This window comes from Aotus nancymaae, unplaced genomic scaffold, assembly GCF_030222135.1.
Source record: "Aotus nancymaae isolate 86718 unplaced genomic scaffold, 86718_ANA_hifiasm-v0.15.2.pri h1tg000004l, whole genome shotgun sequence".
Taxonomy (NCBI): Eukaryota; Metazoa; Chordata; class Mammalia; order Primates; family Aotidae; genus Aotus; species Aotus nancymaae.
In genome coordinates this window covers 68,203,547-68,228,950 of record NW_026988415.1, presented here as the reverse complement: position 1 = coordinate 68,228,950, position 25,404 = coordinate 68,203,547, and the positions used below count along the sequence as shown (strand labels likewise).

Below are 25,404 nucleotides of genomic sequence, written 5' to 3'. Positions count from 1 at the left end.
TAGTAAAGGTGATTTTCCCTGGTGATATGTTTTAATTTCTTGCTTTTAATTTTTTTGTGTATATGCTATATGTTTTTTGATTTGAGGTTACCAAGAGGCTTGGAAATACTATCTTATAACACATTATATTTAACTGATTATAACTTAATACTGATTTCATAAACAAACAAAAAGAAAAGCAATAAAAACTCTACATTTTAACATTTTTTAGTTATTCTTTTTTATTGGTTCATCTTTTAGTCTTTCCACCTAAGATATATTTACACACTGCAATTATGATGTTATAGTAGTCTGTGTTATTCTGCATATTTACTATTATCAGTGAGTTTTGTGCCTTCAGATGATTTATTTTTGCTCATTAACATCCTTTTATTTCTGATTGAAGTACTCACTTTAGCATTTCTTGTAGGAGAGGTCTGGTGCTGATGAAATCCCTCAGCTTTTGATTGTCTGGGAAGGTCTTTATTTCTTTCATGCCTAAAGGATATTTTTGATAGTTATATTATTCCAGGATAAAAGTTTTTGTCTTTCAGTATGTTAAATATGGCATGTCACTATCTCCCTGGCCTGTGAAATTTTCACTGAGAAGTGTGCTGCCAGACATATTGAAGCTCCATGATATGTTGTTTCTTTTCTCTTGCTGCTTTTAGGATCTTTTTTTATCCTTGACCATTGATAGTTTGACTATTAAATGCTTTGAGGTAGTCTTTGGGTTAAATCCAGTTTATCTTCTATAACCTTCTTGTACTTGGATGTTGACATCTTTCTCTAGGTTTCGGAAGTTCTCTGTTATTATTGCTTTGAATAACCTTTGTTCCCCTATTTCTATCTCTACTTCCTCTTCAGGGCCAATATCTCTTCGATTTTCCCTTTTGAGGCTATTTTCTAGGTTTTGTAGGAAGGTTTCCTTCTTTTTTATTGTTTTTTTTTTTTTTTTTCCTTTTGTCTCCTCTGACTGTGTATTTTCAAATAGCCAGTTTTTAAGCTAATTATTTCTCCTGGTTGAGCAATTCTGCTATTAAGAGGCTCAGATGCATTTCTCAGTATGGAAAATAAAATGTTCACTTCCAGAGTTTCTGCTTTTTGTTTCTTTGAACAAAAAGAAATTCCATCTCTTATCTTGAATTTCATTGAGCTCCATCAAAACAAGTGCTTTGTATGCTATGTCTGGAAGGTCTCACATCTCTGTCTCTCTGAGATTAGTCATTAGTGCCTTATTTAATTTGTTTGGTGCAGTTATGTTTTCCTAAATGGTCTTGATACTTGTGGATGTTCATCCATGTCTGGGCATTGATGATTTAGGTACTTATTTTAGTCTCTGCAGTCTGAGCTTCTTTGTGTCCATCCTTCTTGGGAAGACTTTCTAAGTGTTCAAAGGGACTTGGGTATTGTGATCTAAGTATTTGGTTACTGCAGCCATATCTGCATTATGGGCACCCCAAGTCCAGTAACACTGTGGCTCTTGCAGATTTCTGGAGGTACCATCTTGGTGTTTTGTGTAAGATCTGGGAGCATTCCTTGGATTACCGGTCAGAAGCTCTTGTTCTCTTCCTTTTCTTGCAAACAAATGGAGTCTCTCTCTCAATCTGTGCTGAACTGCCTGGAGCTGGGAAGGGGGTGACACCAGTATTCCTGTGGCCACTACTACTAAGACTGCACTAAGTCAGACTTGATGGCAGCACATCACTGTGTCTCACCAAAGGCCCATAGGGACCACTGCCTGGTCACCACTAATGTTCACTCAAGGACCAAGGGCTCTTCAGACACTAGGTAGAAAATCCAGCTAGATTTGTTTCCTTTCCTTCAGGGCAATGAGTTCCCCCGAACCCTAGCTGGGTCCAAAAATGCCTGCCAGGAGCCAGATCCTGGAGTCCAAAACTTAGGAATCTGTTGCTCTATTCTAATGTGGGTGTGTTGGCACCCAAGCCACAAGACAGTCTTTCCTACTCTTCCCTCCCATTTCCTTAGGTAGAGGAGTCTCTCTATGGCCACCCCACCCCAGGCCTGCAGGAAGTACTGCCAGGCTGCCACCAATGTTCACTCAAAGCCCAAGCACTCTTCAGTCAGGTTGTGGTGAATGATTCCAGCCTGGGTCTCTCACTTCAGGGCAGTGGGCTTCCCTGTGGCCCAAGGCAGGTCCAGAAATGCCATTCAAGAGCCAAGGCTTGGAGTCAGGGGAGCATAGTAGCTTACTTAGTGCTCTAGCTCAGTGGCTGAGCTGGTAATCAAGCTATAAGACAATGTCCCCTTTACTCTTTGCACTTCTTTTCTCAAACAGAAGGAGTCTTTCCCTATAACCACTATAGCAGGGATTATGCTGGGTCACACTCACTGACACAACTCTGAGTCTCACTCAAGCCTTTGGTGAGTACTGCCTGGCTACTACTGCTGATCATTCGCTGGCCCAGTGCTCTTTTGACAGGTGTGAATCCTTCCAGGATTGGGTCCTTCCCTTCAAGGCAGTGGGTTCCATTCTGGTCCAGGGTGTGTCTAGAAATGTCATCTGGGGGCTGAAATGGGGGCCTCAGGATTCTGCGTGGTGTCCATCCTATTGTGTATGAACTGGTATCCATGTTGCAAGACTAATTTCTCTTTACTCTCCCCTCTCCTCTCCTCAAGCAGAAGGAAGGAGTCTCTCCTAGAGCTGCAAGCTGTGCTGTCTGGGGTCGGGGGAGCTGGGATGTAAGCACTCCCTTTACAGCACTGGATGGTACTTCAATAGATCAAGTTAAAATCCACTGACCTTGAATTCAGCACAGCACCAGGACTTGCCCAGGAAAAAAAAAAAAAAAAAAAAAAAAAAAAAAACAGGCACATAGACCAATGGAACATAATCAAGAACCTAGAAATAAAGCTATGTACCTACAATCATCTAATCTTCAACATGGTTGACAAAAATAAGCAATGGGGAAAGGACACCCTATTCAATAAATGGTGCTGGGATAACTGGCTAGCCATATGCAGAAGGCTGAAATTGGACTCATATCTAGCATCATATACAAAAATTAACTGAAGATGGATTAAGATCTCAAACTACAAAAATCCTAGGAGAAAACCTTGGAAATGCCCTTCTCAACACCAGCGTTGGCCAATAATTTATGGCTAAGTCCTCAAAAGAAATTATAACAAAACAAAAAATGAGAAGTGGGACCTAATTAAACTAAAGAGCTTCTGCACAGCAAGATAAACTATCAAGTAAAAAGACTATGTACAAAATGGGAGAAAATATTCACAAAATACACACCTGAAAATGGTCTATTATCCATAATCTATAAGGAATATAACAAGCAAAAAACAAATAACTCTATTAAAAATGGGCAAAGAACATGAACAGACACTTCTCAAAGTAAGACATATAAGCGGCCAACAAACATGAAAAAATGCTCATCATCACTAATCATCAGAAAAATGCAAATCAAAACCATAATGAGATACCATTTCACACTAGTCAGAATGGATATTTTTTGACTGAAGCCAAAAAACAACAGATGCTGGTGAGGCTGCAGAGAAAAGGGAATGCTTATAAACTGCTGGTGGGAATGCAAATTAATTCAGGCTCTGTGGAAAGCAGTTTTAACTTAGAACTACCATTCGACCCAGAAATCCCATTACTGGGTGTATACCCAAAGAAAAATAGATCATTATACCAAAAAAGGCACATGCACTTGTATTTTTATTGCTGTGCTATCCATATAGCAGAAACATGGAATCTATCCATGTGGCCATCAATGGTGGGCTGGATTAAGTAAATGTAAATATATACCATGGAATACTATGCAGCCATAAAACACAAAATCATGTCCTTCACAGCAACACAGATGCAGCTGGAAACCATTACACTAAGTGAACTAATGTAGAAACTGCAAGCAAAATATCATATCTTCTCATAAGTGGGAGCTAGACATTGGGGTACATATGGTCATAAATATGGGAAAAGATGTTAGAGAATAAAAGAGAAAGGAGGGAGGGAGAAGGGGTGAAGGTTAAAAAGGGCTACCTATTGAGTACTATGCTGACTACCTGGGTGACAAATTCACTTGTACTCCAAACCTCAGCATTGCACAAAATACCTTTGTAATAAACCTGCACATGTACCCTGATTATAAAATAAATGTTGAAAAAAAGTATATTTTTAAAAGTTACGTTCTTAGTGACTGTTCTATGAATGACAATATACATTCTAATCAGTATTTACTTCATATTTGCACTGATTAGTTACAGTGAAATATAGAAAGTTTAAGAGAGATCCAAGATGGCTGATCACTAGCAGCTCGGGCTCATAGTTCCCAGTGAAAGCACAGAGAACGAGAAGACGCCAAACTTTTAGACGAATATTTGTTGCTCACGGACCAGGAGATTCCCAGCAGAGGAGCCCCACGGGTCGCCAGGGCAACTCTTGTGGCCGGTGCAGTGGTTTTGCTGGCGCCTTAGCGCGACAATTCTTGGTGCAGAGTCCGGAGATTCCCAGGCAGAAAAGCACCATCAATCTTAACACCGCTATTTTGGCCGGCACAGTGGATTGCTCAGATTTTGGCGCTGGGAATCAACAACTTGGACGTCTGCTCAGAGACCTAGTTAGAAAGTCGGTAATTACAAAGACAACAGATGGATAAATATATAATGAAGGGAAGAAACCAGCGTAAAAAGGCAGCGAATACTCAAAATCAGAATGCCTCTCCCTCTACAGGGGATTGCAATTCCTCATCAGTAACGGAACAAGGCTTAATAGATTACACGTGTGTTCCAATAACAGAAGCAGGTTTCAAAATGTGGGTGATAAGAAACTTCTGTGAATTAAAAGAACTTGTTCTAACCCAATGCAAAGAAACTAAGAACCTTGAAAAAAGGTTTGACGAAATGTTAACGAGAATGGACAATTTAGAGAGAAATATAAGTGAATTGATGGAGCTGAAAAACACAACACAAGAACTTCGTGAAGCATGCACAAGTTTAAACAGTCGAATTGATCAAGTAGAAGAAAGGATATCAGAAATTGAGAACCAGCTCAGTGAAATGAAACGAGAAGACAAGATTGGAGAAAAAAGGATAAAAAGGAATGAGCAAAGTCTCTAGGAAATATGGGACTATATGAAAAGACCTAATTTACGTTTGATAGGTGTACCTGAATGTGACGAAGAGAATGAATCCAAGTTGGAAAATACTCTTCAGGATATCATTCAGGAAAACTTTCCCAACCTGGCAAGGCAGGGTAATATTCAACTCCAGGTAATACAGAGAACACCACAAAGATATTCTTCAAGAAGACCAACCCCAAGGCACATAATTGCCAGATTTATCAGGGTTGAAATGAAGGAGAAAATACTAAGGGCAGCCAGAGAGAAAGGTCAGGTTACCCATAAAGGGAAACCTATTAGACTTACAGCTGATCTCTCAGCAGAAACCCTACAAGCTAGAAAAGAGTGGGGACCAATATTTAACATCCTTAAAGAAAAGAACTTTCAACCCAGAATTTCCTATCCAGCCAAACTAAGCTTTATGAGCAAAGGAAAAATTAAATCTTTTGCGAACAAACAAGTACTTAGAGACTTCACCACCACCAGGCCTGCTTTACAAGAGCTTCTGAAAGAAGCACTATACATATAAAGGAACAACCAATATCAGCCTTTCCAAAAATATATCAAAAAGAAAAGAGCATTAACACAATGAAAAATTTACACTAACTAATGGGCAAAACAGCCAGCTAGCATCAAATGCCAGTATTAAACTTATATATATTTTAATTGGATAAAAAGCCAAAACCCATTGGTATGCTGCATCCGGACCCATTTCACATGCAACGATACACAAAGACTCAAAACAAAGAGAAGGAGGAACATTTATCAACCAATTAGAGAGTAAAAATAAACAAATAAACAAAAAGCAGGAGATGCAATTCTCGCCTCTGACAAAGTAGACTTTAAAGCAACAAAGAGCAAAAGAGGCAAAGAAGGACATTACATAATGGCAAAAGGATCAATGTAACAAGAAGAGCTAACGATTTTATAGATCAACGAGACAGAAAATTAACAAGGACATCCAGGAGTTGTACTCAGACCCAGAACAAGTAAACTTAATAAACATTAATAGAACTCTCCACTTCAAATACACAAAACATATATTACCACCTCACACCTATTCCAAAGGTGACTACATAATTGGAAGTAAATCACTCCTCAGTAATTGCATAGCATTTCATAGGTTTAAATGAAATATTGGTTGGCTACTTGTTTGTTATTTTCTTCCCTTATTCCTTCCTGTTTACATCAAGTATAATTATTGGTATAAAAGAGGTTTTCAATACCCATTACTGAACTGCATTCTAGCCTGGGCAAGAAAGCAATACTCCGATTCTCTCTCTCTCTCTTTCTCTTCCTTTTTCTTCCTCTTCTACATTATTTTTCTTTCTTTCAAAAAAAAAAAAATTTAAATTTAAAAAAAAAAAAAAGTTTACTACTATATAGCTCCTTTCCATCCCAGTTTTGTGCTATTGTTATTCATATTATGTCTATATATGTTACAAATCAATAATACATTATTACAATCTTTATATGATCTTATGTCTTTTTAAAAAGCTGAGAGAAGGGCACATATATATGCATAGAGTTTATGATATTTGCCTTTTTATATACCATTTCTGGCTCTTGTCATTTGTGCCTTTATATTCAAGATATTACCTGGTATCATTCTTTATATAGCTTTTTTTCTATTCCCAATAAAAGAATAATATAAATTGTTGTATGCAGTTGCTTTATAAGTCAGTTAAGAGAAGAAAGGAAAAAAAAATGCAATTATACTGTCTTTTTAAAGTACTCACATGATTGCCATTACTGGTGCTTCCTATTTTTTCATGTGAATTTGAATCACTGTCTGGTGTGACTTGCTTTTTGCCTGAAAAACTACCTTTGTATTTCTTATAATGCAAGTCACTACCAATGAGTTTTCTTTTTACTTGTCTGAGAACATCTTATTTTACCTTCATTTCTAAATGACAGTTTTGCTAGATATAATATTCTTAGTTGGGTGGTTTTGTTTAATTTCAGCAATTTGAACATGTCATCATTATGTCTTCTGGCCTTCACTGTTCTGATGAAACTTCAATTGTTAACCATATTGGGGTTTCCTTGTATGTGAGGAGCTATTTTCCTCTTATGGCTTTCGAGATTTTCTCATCTTTAGCTCACAACATTTGACTATGATGTGTCTCCTTATTTACCCTACTTGACATTTGTTGAGCTCCTTTGATATGTAATGTTTTGCATCAAATTTAAGTGTTCTTGTGAATTTCAGATTTTAGTCCCCCTCACTTCCTGGTACTTGCATAGTGCATGTGTTGGTACATATTTCTCTTGTTATTTTTCCCCACTGTTTTCTCTGTTCTTCAGACTGCATAATCTCTTTTGATCTTCCTTCAAGTTTAGATTTTTTTCTGCAGCTCAAATATACTATTAAACTTGTGAATTTCAGTTATTGCACTTTTCAACTCCAGAATTTCCATTTATAGATACACACACACCCCTTCTCTTTGTTGGCAAATATTTTGTCTGCTGCAAAAGTCATCTGGGCCACTTCTAAGGCAGTGTTTATCACCTTCTTTCCCCCCATGTATGGGTTACTCTTTCCTGTTTTTTTCCCATGTCTTGTAATTTTTTGTTGTAAATTAGACATGTTAGATAGTACCTTACAGCAATCCTGGATACTGATCCTCCTTTCCTGGGGAATTTTAGTTGTTTATTTCCTCTGCAGTGTACAGCCTGATGTTAGCTCTGTTTTTCAGTTCAGCTATTAATACCTAAGGGTTGCCCCCAGGTTAACACAAGGCACTTACTAACCAATAGGATTTTTACACTTTACCACTGGATGTGTGTGTGTTTGGAGGCTGTTACGAAGAGTTCAGGAAATTTACTTTTCACCCATGTTCATCAGGGACTAGAAGCTTGGAGGATCCCTCTGTGATTATCATAAGAAAGCACAGCCTTTGACATACACAGTCTTTCAGATTGCCAGGGATGAGTGCCATTTTATTTTTAATCCTGTGTTCCTAGGAGTCACTTCTGGGTCAAAGTAGCTTATTGTTCAGTGTTTGGTCAAAGGTTGTTTTTAAATTCCTTGTGCCAGTAAAGATTTAGCTTGTGTTGATGGGTCTGCATACATTGGAAAATGCTTTCGAGTCTGTCCCATGTTCTGCTCTGATTGTTGTGAGTTGGTGCAGCCCAGCACCTGCACACAAACTTTTCGACACCCAGAGTTAACTGCTCCTGGGAGGGCTCTTCTTGGCTGTCTCTTTCATGTTTCTATTAAACTTCTGTTTGCTTTGTATGTGCAAGCTTCCCTTAACTGATCTCCACCAAGAGCTCCATCCACTGTTTTTGACACATCTTTAGTGTTGAAGTTCTCCGTATTCTGTTCCAAATGAAGTCAGTTTCCACAGGCAGAGCAATGGAGTTGCCTTTATTGCATACTTTTCCCCTTGGACAGAACCTCTGAACCACTTAACTGAAGCTAAGGGTGGGGCCCATTTTTCCTGAAATAAAATCAGTATTTTACTCATGGGTGATGGGGTGGAAGTCCCAGTATTTGCCAGTTTCCTTCATTGAGTGATGCTTCCAATATTATGAGCAAGTTGGGATAGATAAAATCAGGGCCTCCTTATTCTTAGTCTTTGCATAGAATTTCTACTCTAAGGTGCTGGGTGGCAGAAGGCGTCTCTAGTCCTTTTGGCTTCTTCTGCCTGGAGTAGAATTTCTGCAACACAGGTTTGAGGGTGTGTTTCTTTGGGGTTGAAGGGTGGGATAAGAAATGTAGACAGTTGGCCCTGACAGGGTAAAACTGTAGATCTGGAATGTGAGCTGGGAGATGAGTGAGCCCCACCTACTCCCATCATCTTTCTTAAAAATTATAAAGTTCTGGGGTACATATGCAGATTGTGCAGGATTGTTATTATAGGTATACACAGGCCATGTGGCTTGCTGCATCCACCCTCCTGTCATCTACATTAGGTATTTCTTCTACTGTTATCCCTCCCCAATCCCCCCACCCTCTGCTATCCCTCCCCTAGTCCCCTGACCTGCCAACAGGACTGGTGTGTGATGTTCCCCTCCCTGTGTCCATGTGATCTCATTGTTCAACACACACTTATGAGTGAGAACGTGGTGTTTGGTTTTCTGTTCTTGTGTCAGTTTGCTAAGAATGATGGTTTCCAGATTCATCTATGTCCCTGCAAAGGACATGAAGTCATCCCTTTTTTATGGTTGCATAGTATTCCATGGTGTATATGTGCCACATATTCTTTATCCAGTCTATCACTGATGGGCATTTGGGTTGGTTCCAAGTCTGCTATTGTAAACAGTGCCACAATGAACATATGTGTGCATGTGTTTTTATAATAGAATGATTTATAATCCTTTGGGTATATACCAAGTAATGGGATTGCTGGGTCAAATGGAATTTCTATTTCTAGATCCTTGAGGAATCCCACACTGTCTTCCACAATGGTTGAACTAATTTACACTCCCACCAACAGTGTAAAAGTGTTCCTATTTCTCCATATCCTCTCCAGCGTCTGTTGTCTTCAGATTTTTTAATGATTGCCATTTTAACTGGTGTGAGATGGTATCTCAATGTGGTTTTGATTTGCATTTCTCTAATGACCAGTGATGATGAGCTTTTTTTCATGTTTGTTGGCTGCCCCATCATCTTCACCATACATGCCCAGAATGGAGCATCCAGGGTAGAACACTCAGGTAACACCTGGGTGGGGGTGGGGGATGTATGAAACAGGTTGTTCCTCAAAGACCACAGACTCTTGCTGTTCTTAATGAGATTCAATAGATTTTCTTGAATGTTTCTCTATTTTCTATACGCCTTTAAGACAATTTTCAGAAATTTTAAATGACTGCTTTAAAGAAAACAATTTTACCAGTAAAAATGTTGTTTTGCTGGGGAGAGTTTCTATTGGGCTCCTTACTTTGTGATTCTGGAAGTCCTACTCTGCAATTTATTTATTTCACCAATGCCAACTATATTTCAAGTTGTCATGGTGAGGTATTGGGAAAAATTTTCCGTCAGCAATAACCGCACCTTGGATAAACCTCATTGGCTATGATACTGCCACTGTGCAAAACTTCCAATTTATTTTTAAATGTAACTTGAGTGAAAATGTGGTGCAGCAGAAGGAAGAATGGACTAGGTGCCAGGAGCCAGGGTTTTCATCCAAACTTGGCCTCAGTTTCCTCATTTGTAGAATGAAAGTATTGTATTAAATGACCTCTAACCTCCTTCTAACTTTAAAATCTCATGACTTTATGAAACTGAAACTACTGTAGCTGTGTAAGAATGGGAAATATGGAAACAATCCACTAACCTCTTTCTTTTAACCAAAGAATGCTCCAACCTGTTTTTAATTAGAACATGCATTTCATTTCCAACTCTACCTAATAAAAAGGCTAGTTTATCACACAGTTTGCAGTCAAGATATTTCTATACCCAAAAGTTTCCTTTCTAATCATTAGAACTGAGAAACTGGTGACAACAGAAACTTGTCTTTCACTGATTGGCCATCAAAAATATGACAGCTTAATGTTAACTGAAAGCACACTATAATTTGCTGTCATTTTATCTGCATTATGAGCTTCACAATTACTTTCTCTTAGACACAACAAGTTTTTACCTTCTACATAAGGCTGTTAGTGTCTCTTGTTATCTGTATTTATTCTCAGTATTTGAATGACAAAATATCAGTTTTCCCTGGACACTGCAAAGAAGAGTTGCTTCAATGGGATACCCATTTCTAGTCACAAATATAATGTTTATTTAGTAGTGATTATCTACAGATTGCTATAAACAATAAAAGTGAGGCAAAGGGCCTCTCTGAAGTTATTTTGTCATAACTAACCAGTTTTAGCCTATTTGATTTGGTATTGTCGTTTACTATACAATTTACATTAAAAATCTATATATTTAAATAGATTTGTTTACAATTTAAGAAAACTACAATTGCAAGCATATCTAAATGCTTTCAAATATCAATCCATGACAGACTATCCAGTAACAAAGCTACAAGGTAAGGGAATTATGAATATACACTGTCAAAAGTTGCTACTCACTGACACATTCAGCAAGTAGGAAGGATAAGAGCAAGATGGCACTATGGACAAAGAGATCCAGAAATAAAGAATCATACAATCTTTAAATACCTTGACTTTAAAGCAAAAATATTTTTAAAAACAGCCATCTTCACAAACTACTTTGTCAACATCTAAAGGAAAGACACCATATTTATCTTAAGGTTTATAAAAGGTGCAAATCTCTGTAGAGGAAAAATAAACGCATATCTTGAGCTTGTTCATGTCCAAATGCTAAGGTTTCTTTTTGATTTTCAAAAGTGACCCTCAGACTCGAGCTGTTAAAAATTTCCAAATGAGCCCATCTGCTCACCAAGATATTTCTATGTTAAGAACCTTCAGTAAGGCATCTGGCCCAGTTTTTATAATCCCAAATTACCTTGGTTTCAACTTAATTTCTGTAAACTAGAAGTCCCTTAGGAAGAAAGTAAAATTTTCAATCTTTAAAATAAAGAGATATAAAAAATAAAACCCTATCATCTTGCTCCATTTCAGATTTCATATTCTAAAACTGTACCTTATTCATCACAACGTATTAAAAAACATTATGTTGCAACACTGATTTAGAAATTTATACACTATCCTGTTGTGTGAGTATATAATATTATAATGTAAAATTAGTATACTATAATTAAATGCCCTTTTTCTTGGCATTTCTTCTGAATGAATCATCCTAGGAAGCTTTATTTGTCTATTATTTCCCTGTACAGAACCACCTTAATATGAAGTGGTTAAAAGGAATGCCTTTAAGACTTAGCTATTGACCCTACAATAACTGTTTTTCAAGTAATTTAAGATTTTATTAGCTGAAAATAATGGTTAATGACCACCATGGCCTAGGGACCACTTGCAATCATATGAAAAGAAAATAGCTTCATATCTCTTAGTGGGAAACTTATCCACACCCTGAAAACATTCCTAACTTTCTTGGACTAAAGGTTCCCCATATCACAAAGTAACTTACTTTGAACACTATTCACATCTCAAAATGAATTACTACTGATGGTTACTTCAATATATGTGCTTGTTCATGCAGCTAAGCAAAATCTTTTCCATCAGCATCACTGGAAATGTACAGAGGGAATTAAAAGAGAAGTAAAATTTCTATTGAGACTTTAACCGTATTTCCAGTAAAGTAACTAATTTATTCAAAGGAAGTGCTTATTTCCCCCCATTCAGAAGAGCAGTAACAACTATGGTTTCAGAATAAGAAATGTCGAAAAGGAAAAAAAAAAAAAAAAACTAATCCGTTTTTCAGTTGATTATGCATCTCAGTATTAACTCTAGCTTTAAAAGCAAGATCTTGCATCACTTACTCTGGTAGCAAAGACTATGAAATACTGGCTTCATGTTACTTAACAAATTACCTTTGTATAACAAAAGTGGGCACCTAAGTTAGATAAGTTCAGCTATCCACTCACCAATGTCAACAATATAAAAATTAATCTCTCCCATATCAAATTAGCATGAGAAATTTCTTAAAACTATAAACCAATAAAATATTAGGAACTTTTCTGAGAAATAAAACCTTATTACATAGTTATGTGGCCATTCATGAGGTGCATACATTTTCAAATTGAATGATTACTACCAAACAAAGCACGTTCATATTGGAAAAGAGAAGAACTTTCTAAGTGAATATATACCAATATTTTATCAATTCTTTATAGCATGTAAAACTTTTTTTCCTTCCAGGGTAAAACTACATTATGTTGTCTGGGCTCTTCCTTGTTATGTCAGGCTTAAAGAAACTAATTAAATTACTGAAAATTAAGGGAAGACCTTATAATAAAGAAATTCTGAAGTGTCAACACAGATTAGAGTCTTGATCATCTAAAGAGTATAATATGTAATACTCTTCTATTTACCTAAATGTCCTTGATAATTTGAAATGGACACTGATTTATACATGTGTGAGCATGTGCATGAATGAACAACATCCCATTTACTTGTTTCTTTGTAACCTTCCAATAGCAAAAGCAGCACATTTAAGATGGAAATAGAAGAGGAAATTAACTTTCTAAGCTTTTCAGATTACCTCTAGTATAGCAACTCTCAAATTACGTAGGGGTTTGTAAATCTTTAAAGAAAAATGTGTAAAGTTTGGTCCAAAACAAAAACGATGCCTCATTTTTTTGTGGAAAAATAAAATTCTATTCATTCACTAGATCAAAATTATGGTGCTGCTTAATGATGAAGAATATCCTATATAGCAACATGAGAATGAAGGTTTTTCCTCCAAAAAGTACATAGTTGCAAATGGACTTCAAAAATTTCAAGTATAGGTTGGGCGTGGTGGCTCATGTCTGTAATCCCAGCACTTTGGGAGGCGCCAAGGTGGGCGGATCACGTGAGGTCAGGAATTCAAAACCAGCCTGGCCAACATGGCAAAACCTTGTCTTTACTAAAAATAGAAAAATTAGCCAGGTGTGGTGGTATGCGCCTGAAATTCCAGCTACTTGGGATGCCGAGGCACCAGAATCGCTTGAACCCAGGAGGTAGAGGTTGCAGAGCGCCAAGATGTGCCACTGCACTCCAGCCTGAGTGACTGAGACTCTGACTCAAAAAGAAAAAAAAAATAAGTATAGGTATCTATCAAGTAAGACATCAAACTATAAATGCATGTCTATTCCTGATACATTCTAATTTTAAATGTTTATAAATTCATTTTCACATCAATTTCAATTGGAGGGGAAGAAACAATGATCCTACACTATCCTCTTTTTCTTTAATTTTAAGAAACAGACACTTTCCCTCTAAATTGCCAGTATAAAGGAGGTTTTAAAAATTATAAAAATTTGGAAACCAATCTGATTCATCTGTCTATAGATATCAAATGAATGTCAGGCCTTAAGAGGGTAATGTGGTGATATCAAACAGGTAGCAAAAATGCACTGAGCAGAGCCAGGGCACTGACAAGAAAATAATTTGTGGATAAATACAGATGCCACACTAAATACAGTGTCAAAGATGTAAAACTCAAATCCCCTTTTAAATAAATCTTATCTAAAAGAAGGATTATAGAAAATGGGAATGTATGATTTTTTTAATAAAACAATTCTGCTTCAATGCAAACATGTAGTCCAAAAGAAAACAAAGAAAAGAAAATGTCTTATGTGACTTAGCACGAACAGTTTCCACAGCCTTTCACACTATTGACAATTTCTTCTTGTAGTTTCTTTCTTTCCTCCTCTTTGGATATATTTTCTTTCTTTGCTTCCCATTTGGTGTTATCATGGTTCTGCACACGGCTGCTCTGTGTATGCCACATTTCTGAATAGATACTATAAGGGTTTGCAAGCAAACCATGGTGGGTACCACGTTCGGCTACCTTACCCTAAAAAGCAAACACATGAGAAACACAGAGAAAGGTCATTTAACTAGTATAATAATTGAAAAAAACCAAATACTTTCTAACTAAGGATACTGAAAGATTTGCACTCATTAAAATACGTCTCCCAATTCCTCATACACAGTATAAGTGAAACAATTTAGGTAGGAATGCTTTCTTCCCAGTTGAACTACCCAGTGTCAGTGAACAAACAAAAGGCTATGAAATTTCTCATACCATAAACGCCATTTTACTTAAAGGAAATAAAATTGTAATGTTTCATTTTTCATTTTGAAGGGCATAAAGGGAAGGTTAAAATGTAAAAAGGTGATATTTTCTGTAATCAGCAAATATTCAAATCAAAAGCACTGTTATTTATACAGGGATTTAAAGGAGTTAAAAATAATATCCTGAAATTCTTATGTGTACTTTGAAATAAAAATGATTTCATGAAATAAAAAAGATTGAATGAAAATGAAAAGTTTACTTCTTCCAGTAGCTATTTTTAACAATGGTTATTAAACTTAACACTATAAAGATTTGGTATAGATTCCAAACTCTGATCTACAATTAATTTGTTTCTTGATACCTATGGTTAAACATGCTGAGAGACAAAAGTAATTATGTCACTTTTACTGGTATTCCTGGTACAGGACTTTTACAATATACCCTTAAGTAAAATAACTGAAATTTGTCTGTGCCTACATTTAAGTATTTACATATAATGTTATACTGGTATTTCTTGATTTATTCACTTCTGGCTTTATCTACTGACTTCCTATTATGGAATATGGAGATTCAACACTTATCCTATCCCACATTCCTGCTATTCCATCATTTATTTTCCTAATAACATCAGTTACATCACAAACTTTGATTCAGTGTTTACCTTATTATGTCTATGTAAGTATTCCCCGTTGAGCTAAGTAGGTACTAGGATTTTATATATATTTTCTTATATAGTCTTTTAATCCTCCTAGACTTAGTAACTTCCTTGTTTTTCATTTGCTTAGTTTTGTATGCCACTATTGGAAATCTCTCAAAAGTTTATTACAGAATTATGAAACACTTTTCAAACAGTAGTTTTCTCATAATCAACTACATTAGGTAATCTATTAGTTTATTTCCCCCCCACCATCCAGAGATATTCCCTTCAGAGCTTTTAGGTTGTTTTCTATATCCTCAATTCTGAAATTATATGATAATGTGCCCTTGTATAGCTTTATTTTTCCTTTCCATTCATTGTGGTGGGTACTCAGTAGGCCCTTTCAATCTAGAAACTCTTGCTCTAAAGTTCTAGACACTTTTTTGGTATTAATTTCAATGGCAAAAACCACAATAACTTTTGCACCAACCTATTATTTGACAATTTCCTCCCCTTTCTCTGGCCTCTCTAGAACTACCAGTAGTCAGATGTTGAACTTTTTAGACGAATTCTCTTGTTTTCTCATCTTTTCTCTATATTCTCTCTTTTCTGGAGATTTCCTTGACTTTGTATCAGCAAAGACATTCTCATTTTGAAAATCTCGTTCTCAGGTCATTCCTTTACTTATTTATTTACCAAAACCTATTTTAAAAATTTAAAATATTTCAAGAGTGACTCAATGAACAACTATACATGATTCTCCTAGTTTGGCAACTGTTATTTTTCCCTACATTTGCTTTCTCCACCTCACCTTCTCTCTATATATACATGATTTTTTTGCTACATCATCTGAGAATGATTTACGGACATCATTATATTTCACCCTTAAATATTTCATTAACATGCATCTCCTAAATACAAAGACATTCTCCTACAGGACAGGAATACAACTATATCACACTCAGGAAATTTAACAATGGCCAGTCATGGTGGCTCATGCCTGTAATCCCAGTTCTTTGGAAGGCTGAGACAAGAGGATTGCTTGAGCCTAGGAGTTCGAGACCAGCCTTGGCAACATCATGAGACCCTCATCTCTATCTTATCTAACATACTGTCCATATTCAAACTTCATCAATTGTACCAATAATGTCCTTTATACTTTTTTCCCATCTAGGATCCAATCAGGATCAACACATTGAATTTATAACACCTTCGTTCTAGGCTGTCTCTGTGAGACACTGACATTTCCAAAATTTTAAAATCTTCTGTTTTTAAAATATTGCCTTTCAATTTGTATTTGTCTAGTTGTTTCTGATTATTAGATGCAGACTAACCTTTTTTTTTTTTTTAAGAGATAGGGTTTTGCTATGTTGCCAAGGCTGGTCTCGAACTTCTGGGCTCAGGTAATCCTCCCACCTCTGCCTCCCAAAGTGCTGTTATTACTGGCATAAGCCACCACACCCAGCCCAGGTTAAGCATTTTGGGTAGAAACAGAAGATGATATATCTTCAGTGCATTACATCAGGAGGTACATGAGTTCAATTTGCTCCACTATTGATATTGGGGTTGATCATTTGGTTAAGGTGACATCAACCAGTTTCTATATTTTTCTATTTTCAACGTATTTTTTCTCTAATTAGTAAGTAATCTAAGGTAATTTCAAAACATGCGAATATTCTAGCCCCAACAGCTTTTTACCATATGGTTTCAGCAACCAGTGATGACCCTTACCTGAATCAATTATTATAACGGTGGCTGTAAAATGTGATTCTCTAAATTTGTAATTCCTCTTACATTTCATGTGTTAGTTGGCTTTCTTCTGACAGGGGAATTGTCCTTTTCCCCTTGATAATTTTTGTTTTAGCAGTAGCATCATGGATGCATAGATGTTTTTTATTCAAGGTATTATAATTAATTAGTGTTATTATTCTTTTTATTCCCCAGTTGACTAGTAGGTGCTCATTCAAAATGGTTACTGTGTTCTCATGACTTGTGTTCATTAGTTTCCCTGCCCTAGATTGGGAATCAGCTATTTCTCTAAAGAATCTTGGTTCCTTTAAGTGAGGAACAGTATTTAGTGCCCAAGATCTAGATGCCAAGTATACTCATTACTACTGGGTTTTCACTGCTTCTAGGCCTCTTCAGTGAATAGAGTTAGGATATTGTTTTTAAGTCATAAATTCAAACTGATAATTCTATTCCAATATAACATTACAAGGTTCTCCTCTTCTTTGCCATTCCATATTTGTATCTTTCTTCTCCCAAGAGATCTGTTTCCCAACATCAATGTATTTACTCATAAGCTCAGTCTTAAACTATACACAAAAACAGGCCGCAAATGGTTACCCCCACACTATTACCAAAACAAACTAAGTTCAAATTTCTTTTGGGTTATTTTTGTCTTTATAATATATTCCACTAAGGGTATATAATCAAAGTAATATGTTCAAAAGTTACTTGGCTTAATTCTATTTTTCTTCTTTGTGGTTATGTCAGCAATTTAATATGCAATTAGTTTTACTTCTTTCTGTTTGTATTCAGTTTTTATTTTTCTCCTGTCCTTGTTGATTTAATTTTATTTTTGAAGATATAAAAACACTAAGCATGGTTCAAAAGTAAAAAAAACATTAAAACTTCATTCTCTTTTCCATATCTCTTCTAACCCTTTGTACCCGCATCTCATAGGCAGCCAGCTGCTTTAGTTTCTGATGTATCCTTTGAATTTTTTTTGCAAAAATAAGCAGACATACATATATTCTTTTTCCCCTATCTTTGCAAAAGCTAGCATGCTATGCTATATACTCTTTTGCATCTTACTTTTTCACTTACCAATATATCCTACAGATCATGCCATATAAGTTTCCTTTACTTTTTTTTGTTTTTAATTTTTGGGGACAGAGTCTCGCTATGTTGTCCAGGCTGGTCTCCACCTCCTGGGATCAAGTCATCCTCTCACCTCTGCCTCCCAAGTAGCTGGGATTATAGGTTACTTTTTTTTCTTCTGTCCTTACTTTAGAAGTACTGTATTTTCCATGATCTCTCAGCAGATTACTAAAGTCTACATTTTCCATTGAGTTCTTTTTTTTTTCTGTTTGTTTTGGAGGTCTATCCACTGACATTTAAGAATAGAGCATTAAAAGGCTGACTGGAAGCTCTGTGTGCATAAAGATGCCTTCTAAACCAGTGGACTTCATGGTAGGATGATTATGTAGATATCTGGACATTTTGTTGGGGTTCCCAAATACAAATTTTTCTTGCCTGGGGCCGTTTTTGTTTCTCCAGAGAAGAATCCTCCAATTATCTGCTGATGAGGGAAGAAATAGTGACAGTAGTAATGAACAACTGGTTGACAAAGTTCTTGGAGCCAGTGGTACAAGAGAGTCTGTGGTCCTATCCTTTGGTATGTTATGATTTTCTGTTAATCTCTCCCTTCATTGTTAATGTGCTTGGTGGTTTGCTTGTGTCCAAAGGCACTAATTTCCTGATAAGTAAATCTCCAGCCTCTTGCTAAGGTTAGGAAGGAGTATAAACACCAGGCTGTGGGGGTGAGAAAGGGGCCTGGGAACTTTATTTCTTATGTAGACTTACACTTAATTCTGTTACTTTTAACCTCATGCTTATCACCACTTTTCATCATACCTGGTGCCTCCAATTCCTGAGCCTTTTCAAAAGGGGTCTATGATATGAATCAACTTGCTTTTTTTTAATTGATGTCTCTCTCTTTTGACACACAGTATTCAACTTTTTAGTCCTGCTAATCTATGTATTTACCAGTTTCCCCCAATTTGCTGATATCTCTTGTCCACTGTTATTTCCTCTCTTGTTATCTTTATCCTTATGGCTTTATACTTATTATACTTATTTTATTTCTTCACTTTCATTTTAGTATGGTTAGGGGAAGAAGAGATAAACAAATGTATCCAACCTTCCACATTTAACTAGAAGTTCCCTAGATATGCCATCTTAACATTAACATTACTACAGGAGATTGCTGACAGAAAACAGAAGGTGATAGACTATTAGTCAAAGCTAAGGTTATATTAGTTTCACTAGAAAATGAAAATCCATTATCTTCATAATCAGACAACTATAGAATCACCAAATTATGAATATAAAGAGATATTCTTGTTTAGATACGGATGCCATGATCATTAACAAATTAGGTCCAATTATAACCCAAAACCCAAGTGGCAATGGTGTAAAATAAGTGTATAGATACTGTGAATTTCATGGCATGAGGCAGGTAATCATATGCCTGCTAACGTATTTTAACAACTTCTATTTGTAAGAAAAGGCTCTCACTACATGGCTGCATAGAATCAGAAAGCTTATAAAAAAGTAGCAGATTTTATTTAAGATTCTTGAACATCAATGATATAATAAAGTATATTTACAAAATTTCCCATTTAAGACATTCTGGTACAACCATACTGGAAAAATCAGTTTGCTAATGAATGTAAATGTTTATGAACAAACCAACAGAAAGGCCTAGGGTTACAAGTACGCAAGCAACTTATGAAGGTAATAGTATACAAACCACAACACTGAATACCCTATAAGAAATTTTAGTGGAGTGAAAAAGTCCCTCTAAATAGCTCAATATACAGACAGTACATGAGAATGCTTCTCTCTAAACTCTTAGTACACAGATTTTCAAAGGGCGTGGTGGTTCACTCCTGTAATCCTAGCACTTTGGGAGGCTGAGGCAGGTGGGTTGCTTCAGCTCAGGAGTTCGAGACCAACTTGGGCAACATGGTGAAATCCTATCTCTACAAAAAATTAGCTGGGCATGGTGGCACGTGCCTGTAGTCCCAGCTACTTGTGGGTCTGAGATGGGAGGATTGCTTGAGCCCAGGAGGTCGAGGCTGCAGTGAGCCAAGATTGCACCACTGCACTCCTGGATGACAAAGTAAGACACTGCCTCAAAAAGAAAAAACAAAAAGCAAAATGATAAAGAAGTGAAGATATATTTATTAGAAGGGAAAAACAATTACAGAAAAGGGGGAATGTAGGGTGGAAAACTGCATAATGTCAGAAATAAGTACTAGGGGGATGTGGGGAGAAGAGGGCCTTACAGAAAGGAGGAAAGAAAAATTACTGCAATTTTCTAATCTGCCCATCACAATAGTGGTACTCTGATTGATTTAGACTTTTAGATAGTATACTCATATAGTAATTCCCTTAGAAGAGATGAAGCAGACTACCTTTTTTCTTACTTTCCTGAGAAGAAAAAACATATAATAAAAATGACCATGTTTGAAAATGACCACTTTACTTTATGGTAATTTTCTTTTAACTATCAAGGTTATGTGCAGGTATTAGAAAAATAAAAATGTATAATGCAGCATAGACACTGAGCAAAGAGACTATTCAGAGAAAAAATGAATGCAGAAAAGTTATTTTATATATGTACCATTGAAGATCTGCTTCTATCGTGAAGGTTTAATGCTTTCCTGATTAAACTTCTGTTTGTAATACTTTAATGGAGAGTGAGTTAATATAGTTTATTCCTTCTTGGAAGTGACATGCATTATTTCCAATCAAAAGGGTCTAAAAACAGAATCTTACCAGGATTCAATCTCAACCAAATAATGTAAGAAACAATATTTAAGCTTCTTGTATCTATAACAATTTCCAGTGTTCCTCAAATACTAAACTTTAAAGTTAAATCTCTTACCTGGTCCAAGACAATGATTTCATCTGCATCAACCACTGTTGACAATCTGTGTGCAATGAAAATAGAAGTTCTGTGTTTGACCACATCCTTCATGGCACCAAGAATAGTCTGCAAGTTTGATAATATGAAGAATAGAAGAAAAAAAAGAATTACTCATTAGGCAAATGTAAATTAAAATAATCATATATTTCCTAAAGAAACATATAAAATGTCAGTTAATCTTTTATTATGTAAACTTTATACTGATACCAAATATTAGACTTACTCTCATAATTGCTAAAAGGAAGAGCAGAAAGCAAAAAGAGAAGGCAAATATGACCACATGATCACGGAAAAAAATTCTTTAAGATAGGCAATATTTCTCTAAATTACAAAATCTGGGAGAAAGTAAACAACAACTCTCATGATATCAGGAACATAGCCATATATGATGTTTACCAGTGAGAACAAAACTAAAATGAGGAGAGACTTAAGTGATAGAACACAGAGAAATTCAAAACAATCCAAAGGTAGAGAGACTCAAAGAGTATAGGAACATTTGTTTTTCCTTAATTCAAACTCAGAGGACAGAAAGGAAAACAAAGACAACTGTATATTTTTAACTGCAGAAACCTCTTTTTCAAAAGCATTCTGACTTCCTAATGCATCCTGGAAATACATTTTTGTTTATTCCCTGTAAAGTATAAGAGTTGTATATATATTCAGCAATACTTAAAAACCTGGGCCTAAGCAAGTTAGATGGAAATAGCAGCGTGGGGGATGGGGATATACCCAAATTTCCTATGGATATTTCTAAACATTTTATTTATTAAAGATATAAAATTATCAAGAGCAGATGGTTACCCAGGAAAAAAATCTTGTATTTTACTAGGGCAGACTGATAATAAGGTACAGGGCCAATATTAAGAAAGCCTGTTATGTTTGTGAGGAGTCCTTTTTTTATCTTTAAGTAAACTCTGACATCCTACTGAAGACTCTGGACCTTTTAAAAAGGCCTATTAAAGTTTACCAAATCTTCCAATAACTCCTTCCCTTGGGGGATTGTCTGTTAGCTCCTAATGGGTTATGCTCTCTGACATAATAAGCTATGTGACTCAAATAATGACTGTTAGTAGGTCCTTTAGTTTGTGGTAGTATGACACATTTTTAGGTATAAAGTTCTGATAAGCATGTTCCTACTTTTCCTATGAACGGTGTCTGGTCCTGCTTATGGTTCATTTCAAATATAACAAATATCCATGCTAACCAATTCACTTCAAAATTAAATTGCTTTAAATACGCCGCAGATCAAACAATGGGTACTGAAACTTAACTCCGTATGCAAATATTACGTCATATAGCCTGCAAAGTTGAATTAGGCCTATCCTTCAACACTAGGTTTATACTATGTATTGAATTAAAAGGTAATTGAATGAAGGCAATTGACAAATGCATCTGCTTATCTTCAGTTCTAGATTAAGGGGATATGATACTGAAATTACCATTGTTGTTGAGACTTTTGTATGTAATGTAAAGATGTTGCTATGAAATCTAATGCAGTTGTGGGGTAATGTCATGACACCAGTGTCACATCTTGGTGTTTCATAACACTTCCAGTGAAATGAATACAAATTGATACCAGCACTGCATGTTGTGTGTGCCTGACTTGCATCTCATAAGTTGCTCTACAAGTGAAAGGCTTTCCGGTATGTACTGTGTCACAGGTGTCACAATCACTTGACTATTTTAATGAGTGTTAAGTGGCAATAGGAGAGAGACTAAAACTTTCTTCCTTTGTCAGTATATTAGGTAATTCCTGTAGCTTTGCAAGATGCAAAGGCAATAAAACAACTGCATAAGGTATCACATGGTTCCAAAAAGAGACATATTTGCAAATGGACTTAACACTGTGCTATCTCTAATTCAATGCAACCTGGCATTCTTACCATCAACACTTGTCATATGGAAAAAAGGGAATAGGCATTTTGCTCTATAGCACTTCCTATTGAAGTTCATTCAAAATACAAAGTAATGCAGCCATTTACTGAAACTTTCAAGTAGAAAAGTTAAATACTGAAGAGCTTTATTTTAATCATAACTTACCTCTTCAGTAATCGAATCTAATGATGAAGTAGCTTCATCATAGAGTATGACTGGGGGGTCCTTCAAAATGGCTCTTGCAATTGCTACTCTTTGCTTTTCTCCTCCTGGTAAAGAAAAATTTTACGTTCAGAAGCACAGTGTAAGCATATTTTATGTTTCTAGTGTTTCCACTGATTACAACCACCAAGTAATACATTGAACATTTCCCTATTCTCCTGATCACAGTTCATTTTACTGAGTTGTAGAGTTGAAGTTCATATGTAATATCTTTTGACAATTACATTCCCTGAAACATGAATGCATAGGAGGTGGAAAAAATGAGAATGAGGCAGGAGGGTAACAACTCTGATTCTACTATTATTCTTCTACCAGAAGTATGCTTATTATATATATTACTTTATATTACAGATAATTCTCAGTGAACAGCAATCTCAGAAAAATTTCAATGACAGAATTGACAATGCCAAAAAAAACCAATATCTGAAATCTGTAAACTTGAAGACATTAAACTAAATAACTGAATTCTCTTAAGAAAAAAAATAGCATTCAGCCGGTATTCTCAAGGACTGTTTTGATAGAAAGCTGTTATTTTTACAGCATTCTTCAAAGTTAAGGACATATAGTAGATATCTCTTCCTTTATTTAGGTATTTATTATAGGTCTCTAGCATATCACATTTTTAAAATAGAAAGGAGACAGGCCCAGAAGAGTTAAGTGATTTGCTCAAGGTCACAGAGCAAGAATCTGGACTAGACTCGTTCCAGTCCAATGCTCTTCTTATCACAATGTATAAGCCCACATTTATTCCTAAATACAAGAATAAATATTTAGAAAGTATTTCCTAAATAAATAGTGAAAATATGTAGTGAAATGTGTAGAAACTTTGCTTTATTACTGGGACTACTGTAGGTCTAAGGTCACCAATCTTACATAGAACTATAGTTGGAAGTACAGAAGATGCTACTCTGCTGAATATGTCCCTTTTAGCTTCTTGTCTATTATACATTATTAATGTCTGAAAAAAACATATTTTTCAGCTTAAGTAACCTTTTTAGGGCTCTAATTGTTATCTGGTACATTTAAATATTTTTATTTTTACTTGTTCTACAATTATCTTTGGCCTATAAAGAGGATCCTTATTTTAAATAATAGTAAGTTTATATTCATGCTAGACATACTCTTCCCCACCTCACAAGATCAAAATTCTCCTAACAAGGCAGGTACCATAAGAACTATCTTCCTGCTTATCTATCAACCCAGTAGCACAAAGCTCCTTAAAGAAGTAGATACTTGGAGGAAGGACTAGTTTTGAAGTGCCTCTCAAATTTCAAGTGAAAGCCAACTCAGTTGTAATTCTATTCAATAGTATTCTGGAACTTGGAGAATAAATGTCTGTTTATTCTCTAACATAATTATTAGCATAGATGCTAAATAATAAACTGCTCATTTTGAGAGGTTTAGTTGTAAGGAAATGGGAAATAGGTAAGAATAAAATTTCTTTAGCTATTCCTATCCCCCAAAGGCATGTGTAAAGGAAAAATAAGATTAGAAAATGGAACACAGCATAGCTGGCTGAGGCAAAGTCATGCATTAAGAGGGCTAGTTTATGTTACATGATAAATTGGGGATCACCAGAATTAGCCAAACGGACATATAATTTGGGCGTGGGCCAGGAGTTGGAAATTACTCCTATTAAAAGCAGTAATAAAATGTAAAGGTGGACTGGAATGATACAGGCATCTTATACTACCAGGTAATGACCAACTTAACTTGAAAATAATCTTTGCTTAAGATTTTCTAAACCTAGCCCAAAACTTTCTAACAGACTGCCAATTACTGGATTAACAGGCCTGTTTATGCTTCTTTTTTTTTTAACTTCCAAATCATTTAGCATAGTAGCTTGCACATAGTGTGTATCTAAGAAACATTGTAAATAAATGAAGCCAGTTTGTAATGAAGAGGAATGAGGATTCGTTAAAATTCATATAGAGCATTTCTCATTCTATTTTTGCCTTACCTTTATCTATAATCAATATATTTCTTCCCCAAACTAAACTAGACATCAGTATACTTTTGAAATACAAATAATCTGGGGGTAAAGAAACATTTTTCTGTGTCCTCCAAAGAAAAAGCAGTCATTTTAGGGTAATTCATTATAAACCTAGCAATCTCATAATTAAAGATTTAACAAGAAATGTATACGCCACAAAACATCCTTGGTCACAGAACACACAAGGACATAAAAGTGAAGTTGGCTGTAAGGAAAGTATAGCAGTTAACAGGATCAAATATAAGGAGGTTGAAAGTACTGAAAACATCTTCTAATGAT

At 35.7% G+C, this 25,404-nt stretch overlaps 1 protein-coding gene and 1 pseudogene across 5 annotated transcripts in view; both read right to left on the bottom strand.

The window, feature by feature from the left end:
* Nucleotides 1-9,991: 9,991 nt before the first annotated feature.
* On the bottom strand, nucleotides 9,992-10,122 carry LOC135269440 (U4 spliceosomal RNA; annotated as a pseudogene).
* A 2,112-nt stretch (nucleotides 10,123-12,234) lies between these two features.
* ABCB7 (ATP binding cassette subfamily B member 7) overlaps nucleotides 12,235-25,404 on the bottom strand; it is a 129,777-nt gene continuing 116,607 nt past the window's right edge. For 4 of the 5 annotated variants that reach the window (XM_012455778.2, XM_012455779.2, XM_012455781.2 and 1 more), the window contains exons 14-16: nucleotides 23,076-23,179; nucleotides 20,994-21,101; nucleotides 12,235-14,457 (exon numbers count right to left, since the gene is read on the bottom strand). In XM_012455778.2, the coding sequence (XP_012311201.2) occupies nucleotides 14,242-14,457; nucleotides 20,994-21,101; nucleotides 23,076-23,179 (428 nt within the window). In that variant the 3' untranslated portion in view covers nucleotides 12,235-14,241. Of the gene's footprint in view, nucleotides 14,458-18,145; nucleotides 18,621-20,993; nucleotides 21,102-23,075; nucleotides 23,180-25,404 lie in introns of all 5 variants that reach the window. The other variant, XR_010337542.1, reaches the window with a different exon arrangement.